Source organism: Gastrolobium bilobum, unplaced genomic scaffold (assembly GCF_033153095.1).
Source record: "Gastrolobium bilobum isolate Gb01-03AN ecotype WA unplaced genomic scaffold, APGP_CSIRO_Gbil_v1 utg11969, whole genome shotgun sequence".
Lineage (NCBI taxonomy): Eukaryota > Viridiplantae > Streptophyta > Magnoliopsida > Fabales > Fabaceae > Gastrolobium > Gastrolobium bilobum.
Window position 1 is genome coordinate 304,474 of NW_026898204.1, and position 9,650 is coordinate 314,123.

At 31.7% G+C, this 9,650-nt stretch overlaps 2 protein-coding genes across 2 annotated transcripts; one reads left to right on the plus strand and one right to left on the minus strand.

Annotated features, from left to right (window-relative positions):
* Positions 1-242: 242 nt before the first annotated feature.
* LOC133313819 (uncharacterized) lies at positions 243-980 on the minus strand. Its single transcript, XM_061515218.1, has one exon. The coding sequence runs from the start codon at positions 978-980 to the stop codon at positions 243-245; it is 738 nt and encodes a 245-aa protein (XP_061371202.1).
* A 5,113-nt stretch (positions 981-6,093) lies between these two features.
* On the plus strand, positions 6,094-9,257 carry LOC133313835 (protein SIEVE ELEMENT OCCLUSION B-like). The gene is made up of 7 exons (XM_061515243.1): positions 6,094-6,287; positions 6,741-6,798; positions 6,951-7,357; positions 7,581-7,669; positions 7,799-7,932; positions 8,043-8,519; positions 8,655-9,257. The coding sequence occupies exons 1-7, from the start codon at positions 6,103-6,105 to the stop codon at positions 9,255-9,257; spliced, it is 1,953 nt and encodes a 650-aa protein (XP_061371227.1). The 5' UTR covers positions 6,094-6,102.
* The last annotated feature ends 393 nt before the right edge of the window (positions 9,258-9,650 follow it).

Genomic DNA, 9,650 nt, shown 5'->3' on the forward strand with positions numbered 1-9,650 from the left:
ATCAATCTCACCGTTAGATCGATTATGTTGATCCAACGGTTATATTTATTTCCATCTTTGCAGTTGACACAATACTTGGATCCAGATCTCCCAGCATTAGGTTTCCATCTTGCTCTGCCAGTTCCAGAAAAGTTCTTGTTATTCATATTGAAATTGTTGTTGGAAGAAAATTGTGCAAAGGCTTTAGGTTCACTGGAAGCATCATTGAGAACAGGAGCACCACTATGGATCTGTCTCTCTTGCTACAGTATAAGTGAGAACACTTTGTTGACTTCGGGAAGTGGATCAAACAACATGATCTGAGATCGAACATTGTGAAATTGTTCATTCAATCCTTTCAGAAATCTGATTACATGATCACGATCTCTGTACTTTCGCATATGATTGATTGCAGAACAAGTACAATGAGGTAGAGGTTTCAAAATCTCAAGTTCATCCCATAGTATTTTCAGTTCAGTAAAATAATCAGCAACATTTCGATCACCTTGTTGCAGCTTGTAAATTTCCTCCTGAAGATCAGAGATTCTGAAGATATCAGCCTGAGAGAATCGATCATTAAGATCTTTCCAAGCATCGACAGCCTTATCAATCCAGAGGATGGATTTGCTGATGGAATCACTGATTGATTTGTGAATCCAGCCAAGGACCATGTTATTACATCTCTCCCAAGCTTGATATGAAGGATCTGTTACATTAGGAATAAGCAATGAGCCATCGACAATTTTAAGCTTGTTCTTGGACATTAGAGCCATCTTCATAGACCTTGACCAAGCATGATAGTTTGCACCATTAAGAACTGAAGAAACAAGAAGATTTGAAGGAGTTTCACTCGGATGAAGATAGAGAACATTTCCTGGATTTGTGAGAAAATCAGGTAAAGGAATAGAGGTTTGTGGTGGAACTGAGTGAAGAGTTGGAATTGGATTAAGAACCGGAGTAGGAATCTGATCTTGATGAAGAACTGGAATTGAAGTTTCCATGGCTGAATACCAGAGCTCAGATTGAGCTCTGATACCATAAAGAAGCCTTTGAGATAGAAACCGAGAGAGAAAGAACGAAAAGCATGAAAAGATTTTATGTCCTCATTACTCTGTCAATTACAGTTTATATACCAAGCTTATTGGTAGAAATATTGAATGAGAATCTACACGTCAGCAAAAGCTGTTACAACAAATTAATCAATGGTTATAACAAACTAATAACCAAATGGTTATAACAAACTAATAACCAATCAGCACTCAGCTCCTACGTGTGTAGATGAATTGGAAATGTTATTCAATATTATATTTATTTCTACCTTTGTATGGTTATGATTTCGCATATTTAATGCTTTCACTTTAAATATAGGGAATCATAACCATACAAAGATGAAAATAAATATAACCGTTGGATCAACATAATCATAATTGATTGATAATAACATGGTAGTAACACAACTTGGTAGTTACAATATCCTTTCCCATATATATATATATATATATATATATATATATATATATATATATAGAGGCAGGATCCTTTGACACCGGTGTCAAAGGAAAAGTTTTACACCTCATATTAGAGCCGTTAGATTTAAAAAAATCAATGGTGTCACATGCTTACAAATCAGAATTGTTGATTTTTTTTAATCTAACGGCTATCAGATGAGGTGTCAAACTTTTTTTTTTACACCGGTGTCAAAGGATCCTGTCTCATATATATATATATATATATATATATGAGAAAAATATCTCTCTAAGTTACTTGAGATATATTTATTTCTGGTCACCCCAAAACAATGTCATTTTGTTTATTTATTTCTTTATATCAATTGATTTATTTTTAGAAGGTTAAGATTTAGTAACTCGATATAAAATTATCTCAAGAGAGAAACGATGACACCAACATCATCGCTCATTGTTGGGATTGGCATATAAAGAAGGGAAAAATTACTTTTATGTTACATGTGATAAATTTCTCTCCTACACACCCTTTGACAACTGTGTCGCCTTTTTATTTTATTTTTTATTTTATTTTTCAGGTGATGTAGCCCACAAATTTATCTCTATAACATGAGATAACTTATTTTCTTTAACATGAGATTAATAAAACCCTATAAATAAAGCAAGAAACTAAAGAAGCGGCAGGAGATTGTGGATTGAGATTCAAGGAATTTTGAAGAGCTTGCTTTGTCTTAAACGGGATCTGCAATGATAGGTTGTCTGAGTATAGCATCTTACATATAAAGTTTGTGAGTCAAGGGGAATTGTAACCACGATGGGGATATATGAATTGAAGCATCAACTTATACGCCTCAAAACAATGGAGACCAATTTAGCTAACGTAATTTGTAAAATTGTATAGGGCTGATTGCGATACAAGGGTCTCGTATTAACGGGAGATAAATAAATTTAAAAAGAAAAAGTAAAAAAAAAAAAAACCCATTTTGCTTTCTATTATTTATGAAAAAAATATTTGTCATTTTAAAGGATAGTCATTTTAGTTAAAATCATTATTTTTATTTAGTATTTAAATTTAAAAAAAACCTTTGACTTTCTCAACAATGATTTCTATTTCTCTCATTATAAGATACAATAATTTTAATTAAAATGACATAATTTTATATTCTTTAAAATGACAAACACTAATCGTATTATTTATATCCTTATTTTTTCTTTGAAATTATTTGCCTTTTATAATTTTTTTTCATCCAAATCAATCCTTGAGTTAAAAATTTAATTAACCTGTCTATTTTATTCTTATAAGAGAATAGACCGATGACAAAAGAAAAGGAAAAATAAGACAAAATATAATAAAAACTTACAATACTTACATAAAAGAGTAAAAGTAAAAAATAATAATAACAGAAGGAAAAAGATCAAATCTATTTAAATCAAAAAGAAGAAAATAGATTAAGGGAAAAAAGAAGAAAAATTAATATCAAATATATTAAAACTTACAGCAATTATAGAAAAGACTAAAATTAAAAAAATACTCTAAATCAAAAAGAAAAAAAAGGCTGAAGACAAAAAAAATATATAGAAGAAAAAATAAGACAAAAAAGAAACAAAAGAAAAAGAAATCACTATGGCAAGTTTTCAATATTTTTTTTCAGTCTATTTTTTTCTTTTTAATTTAGATGTATTTGATTTTTTTTTCACTTTTAGTCTCTTTTATCATTGTTAAAAAATTGAAGAAAAAAAAAGACTAAAATGAAATAGAATTTAGTGTTGTAAATTTTCAACATATTTAGTCTTTTTTTTTATCATCATCCTATTTTCTTTTTTTAGATTTAGACTTTTTTTTTTACTTTTAATTTTTTTCTGTTACTATTGTAAGTTTTTAATATATTTAGTTTTGTTGTTGTTGTACTTGTACTTAGTCTATTTCCTTCTTTTTGTTCTATACATATTTTTTTTTTAATTTTTTGTCTTTTCTGTAAGTGTTGTAAGTTTTTAATATATTTAATTTTATTTATTTTATTTTTTATATCCTCAATTTTTTTATTATAAGAAGGGTAAAATAGGTGAATTAATTTAGTTTCAAAATGTGTTAAAGAAGTGTTTAGATGGGAAAAATCATAAAGAGAAAAGTGATTAAAAAAATATTGCGATATAAAAAATTCAAATTTCAAAATAAAACCATATGAAATTTTTGAACTTTTCCCATTTAAAAATTAAGAGGAAAAAAGAGAATACCCTTACTCAATTAGATTAATGGGATTTTTTTTATTATACTATTTTCGCTTTTTCATTGACGTGTATTGATGGCCAATTTGTTGTCCCATATTATTTTCATTAAATTCCAATTTACACCTTTTTCGATAGCCTTTTACTAGGCCGGACTTTAGGGAAATTTTTAAAATACTACCGCTGCACCCGATTTTTTATACATTGATCCAATAAAAATTAAACACCTAGGCTCACACAGTATAACATGTAAAAGAAAAAAAAGACTGTTTAAACACTGGCGTTTTATTCCCAATAACAATAGTACCTACGACAATTGCATGGAAGATGCGCTCGTACTTCAGGCTTGGGTTTGGGCGAGGTAAAAGTACTCGTACCCCATGAATACCTCTTATCTTATGACTCATTTTGTACGAGGACAACTTTTGAATCCATGTAAGATTTTTGGGCTTATTTAAAAATTTTACAAATTTAAGCTTATGGAAAAAAATTATCCTTTTAAATCACACAATATTATGTATTTTTAGCAATTATACCTATATATTTTAAGAAGTATATAGTTATAATATTAAAATTATAATTTTTTTCTCTTTTCAAAAGTTGTCTGCCGATGTAGAAAGTGAAAAAATATATAATTTTAATAGTTATAATATACTCTTCGGAATATACAGTTATAATTGCTAAAAAGACACTATCTTGTATCTTTTAAAAGAACATATACTAAATCCTTTCTTAAATAATAATAAGGGTGATAAATTTCTCTAAATGCAAAATTAAAAAAAGGGCGAGACATTTTATGTTTGTATAAGAAGGTAATGATTTCTCCTGCAACAAGAAAAACTCATTCCCCTAATAATAAATATAAGCATCTTTTTTCAAAGGCGAAAACATCTTATGTGATATCAGTTTTTATAATAACTAGCAATTATAGTATATATTTTTATGGATTTTTTTTTGTATTAAAAAGAAGAACTTTAAAAAAAATAAAAAAATTGAAGTTAGAAATTACATGTATATATTTTCTAAAAGAAAATAAATTGAAAACTTTATCACTCATTATACTCTACTTTAAGATGTATGGTGAATTTATGACTAAAGTTACCTCGATGAATCGGCAAAATTTCATTCTTTGGAAGTATTGATTTTCAAATATCTATTCAAACCTTATTCCACAATTAATTATGTTCAAGTTATTGACTAAAGATTCAAAAACTATTTTATATTATTATTACACTTTTAATTATACATATTTTTTGTTTTGGATTAACCTTCATAGTCCAAATATATGCAGGCTAACCCGCAAAGGCTCATGAAAGGATCATATCTATAGTGAATAAATGGATCTTCACCCAGAATATCATTCACTCCTACACAGCTCAATACAGTATCCAGGATACATAGTGGTGTAGTCCTCACTTATGCATATTGCACAAGGGAAAATTATTTACCTTTTAAAAGGATATAAATTGTGTTTTTTTAGTTTTTTTTTTACTCTATGTATTTTCAGTAGTACATAATTATAACATGAGAAAATATTTTTTTTTTCTCCTCAGTCACATGAGCTGATGTAAAAAGTGAAAAGTGAAAAAAAAATAATTTTTGCATGTCATAACTCATAACTATATACTACCGGAACTACGTAGAATAAAAAGTTAAAAGGATACGATTTATAAAGGACACACACTGAACCCATTGCACAAATGTTATGGCTTCTCCACTATACATTTACACACTCCTTCCTCTCTCAATCATATTTGAGATAACGCATAGTGATTCTTCTATAGTTTTGGTTCATATCACTATCTTCTTAAAGTGACTCCTCTAAAGCTTTGGTTTCTGCCACTGCCTGCTAAGCACCTCTATAGCGAGATACTTCACCCTCTAAGGATGGTTTCAACTTGTTTCTTCAACAATTTTTCGAGTTATTCTTAGGTTTGTATCTAAGGACATCTTTATTGATCAGTAAAATTACCGAATATATAACATTCTTTCCTTGAATGTTCAATCACAGACATAGTACATTTTCCTTTTGCTAAATTTTCTTTTTCCTATTTGACATTTTCTTTTTCCTATTTGGCCAGTGGCATGAGACCATCTTTTTTTCCCAAAGGTTAGTGAAATCCCAACAAATTGCCAATGATATCCCTGGTCATCTCACATACCTCATGAACCCATAAGGGGCATGTTGTGAAAATCATATCAGAGTGGCACATTTCACGCCTAGAAAGGCCGCAGCAGAAGCTACTTCGTATATTTTCTCTTTTTATCTGTCTCTCTTTCTTTCTCTTAACCAAAGTAATTATATGCCAAGCGTAAACTCTTATGCATATTCTGGAGCCTATAAATAGGTGGAAGCAACAACCCCATAAGACATCCTTTGCTTACAGACTCAACAAGTCAAAGGATAGTAGCTATAGCCTCAAGCTGAATCACCATGTCACTGTCCAATGCACCTATTTCAAGTGCTCAACAAAAAGCTCAGCTACCCAACCCGCTTCATCTTACTGACCCTCAGATTCTGGACAAGGTTTATCTCACCCATCTCCATGATGATGAAAAGTGTGATAAAGATATCCTTTTCAACATTGTCTCCAACATTCTACTCAAGGTAAAAAATACGTGCTAAATTATTTCTCTTTCTATATATAAATTTAAAATATCACCTTCTCAATGTCAAGACACATTATACTACATGTTGACATATATAAAAACCATTAATGTAGCCTCACCCAACAGCTTAAGTTTTTGGGTTGAATTGGTTTTTTACATAGTATCAGAGCCTTGGTGTACCGGGTTCGATCCTCATCGTCTCCCACACTTTCTTTCTAGTGAGATTTCTTTCTTCGCACAGGTAGGTGGATCTGTGCATTGTTTACCCTTCAAGTCCAGTGGGCTATCGTGTGAGGAGGCGTGTTGAGATATATAAAAATCATTAATGTAGCCTCACCCAACAGCTTAAACTTTTGAGTTGAATTAGTTCATTATACTACATAAAAAATGATATATTTATATAACACTAACATTTTTAATTGTTTGACCGAGTGAGTCACAGACAAGGTTTGCTGAAAGCAGAGCTGCTGTGACCAGTTTCCAACCAGAATTTCGTACACTGAAGCTGATTTCTTGTCAGGTTATCTTATTTCTATAAATCATTATTCCTTACGTTATTTGTATAATATTAGATGAAATGTGTCATGCTTTATTCTGCATCAAAAAGGGGTGTCTCGTTTTATGATTTGTTTGTAAATTTAATTCAGAACAATATATATACTATGACAACAGATGATAACCACACCTCGTGGGGAACATTATGTGCACCAAACAACAATGTGGATTCTGCAGCACCTCAAAACATACGCATGGGATGCAAAAGCTCTAGTAACACTGGCTGCTTTCGCTTTGGAATATGGGAATCTTGTGTATCTCAGAGATGTTTCAACATCAGATCAACTTACAAACTCATTGAAACAACTGAATCAAATTCAAAATAGAAAGATCCCGGATTCCGAGTTGTCCAGGTTGATGATGGAAGTGATTCAGAACATCCAACTGTGGTCAACATGGTCTGATGTTGGTTATGACACAGTTGAAGTGCCTTCCTTGTCAGATGCCCTGCAAGAGATCCCTCTTGTTGTGTATTGGACTGTTGCTTCCATTGTTGCTGCTACCGGCAACGTTGTGGGTGTATCGTAAGTTATCTTCTATATTCAACTTATTTCATATATACAATATTATACATATCATGTGATAAGATTCATTGGAATATTGTGTAAGTGCACAATTTATAAATAGCTTATAGAACAAACTTCCAATTATAAAATTGAAGATAATATATTATGTTTATATAATGTTATTTATTTTTCTGAATGTAACTATCACATCATATAACCGCAATTCTTTATTTTGTTTCAGGGACTATAAATTATCAGATTTTACAGACAGGCTTTCTGTGGTTGTTAACAATTTGAAGGAACATCTGACAAGGAGCAAAGATGAAATAGGTTACGGGCTCTGTGCCTCCTATATTTTTTATATTAAGGAAGAATAGTGATTTTCAATCCTTTGGATTAGCGAGTAAGTATGATGGAAATGATCAAATGCTAATAGGAGATTATCTCCATTTGTTGCAGATTCCGTTGAAGCTTACTTGAAGCGTAAGAAGTCATTTTCCAATCCTAAAGATATTGTAGATTTCTTGAAGCTTCTGATCCAACGGAATGGATCTGATGTCCAAATATATGACGGCAGCGACAAAACCAAAACGGTTAGTACTAAAGAATTTAGACTACGTTAACTATTGTCTATTGTTATTATATATTTATAAACATAACTAATGATTATGTCCTATTTTCTTTTGTTGTATGTTTCAAACAGAATATTGAAGTCTTCAAGCATAAGCATGTCTTGTTGTTCATTTCAAGCCTCAACAAGATTGAAGATGAGATTTTGCTGTTGAATTCTATCTATGACAGATTACAGGAAAATCCAAATGAGATAATAAAAGGTTACACCAAAGGGGATTTCAAGATTTTGTGGATCCCCATTGTTGACTGGGACGACCAGCAGGTGCACACATTCCATGTTTCGAAGAATAAGATCAAATGGTACGCAGTGGAGGTCTTCTCTGAGTTACCAGGCCTTAGCCTAATAAGAGAGAAGTTGAATTATAAGGATAAGCCTATTATCCCAGTAGTCAATTCTCTAGGTGAAGTTATAAATGAAGATGCTATGGACTTGATTTTCCAATGGGGGATAGACGCATTCCCTTTTAGGAAAAGTGATGGTTATGACCTTACTCTAAAATGGAAGTGGTTCTGGGATGTAACAAGGAAACTAAATCTTGGAATACAGGTAAGCTCAATATTAATTAATACACACACAAATTCAACTTTGTTATCTAATTAATTTTGTTTTCAACATTAATAATATATAGAGATCAATATGAAATTATCTATACATGTATGTTTTTGTATGTGATATACATAGGTCAAAGGGGACAGGTACATCTTCATCTATGGAGGTGTTGACAATAAGTGGATTCAAGACTTCACAATGGCTGTGGAGAAAACAAAAAGGCATGAAACTATCTTAAGGGCAGATGCAATAATAGAGCACTATCAGTTGGGAAAGAATGACTCCAAGATTATTCCTCGTTTCTGGATTGAAATAGAAAGCAAGAAACTGAAGAAGCACAACAATCCCTTAGACTGTGAGATTCAAGAAATAGTGAAGAGCTTGCTTTGTCTTAAACAAGATCCACAAGGATGGGCCATTCTCGCCAAAGGCCATAACATAAAGCTTCTGGGTCACGGTGAGCCTATGTATCAAACTTTGGCGGATTTTGAGTTATGGCAAGACAAAGTGCTTCAAAAAGAAGGTTTTGACATAGCCTTCAAAGAATACTATGATACTAAGCATAAAGAGGTATATGCTGGTCAACCATGTGCATATCTCAATGTTGATAACTATCCTGCAAATGTCATAGCAACCATAACATGCCCAAATCCCACGTGTGGGCGTGTGATGGAGGTTACATCTGTTTATTACAAGTGCTGCCATGGTGATGCTCCAAACGGTGGCAAGATCTGAATGGAAGGGAGGAAAAGAGATTCCTTCAACTTTGCTTTGTTTTGATTCCTATTGTCTCCGTTTAACTATATATGTATGTTTGTATGTCAAGATGAATGCATGGTGCCATGTAACCCACTTGGTTTGCCCTTGACCAATGGGTATGCAATAAAAAATTGGCTTCAATTCATCTCTATGTTATAAAATTGAATAAACTTGGCTCTGCAGAAATTGAGCAGTTCTCTTTTGTTTTGCTCTCTGTTAGTTTTGCTTTTGCAGCACTTTATTCGCCCATGATATTCATCTATGATGTGCTTTTTAAGGCATTGAACATTCATTGACTGTTGGTTAGTAAAACTCATTGCTAGGCCAACAAGAACGGGTGAAAAAGAAAAGAAAAGTAAAAGTAACTCC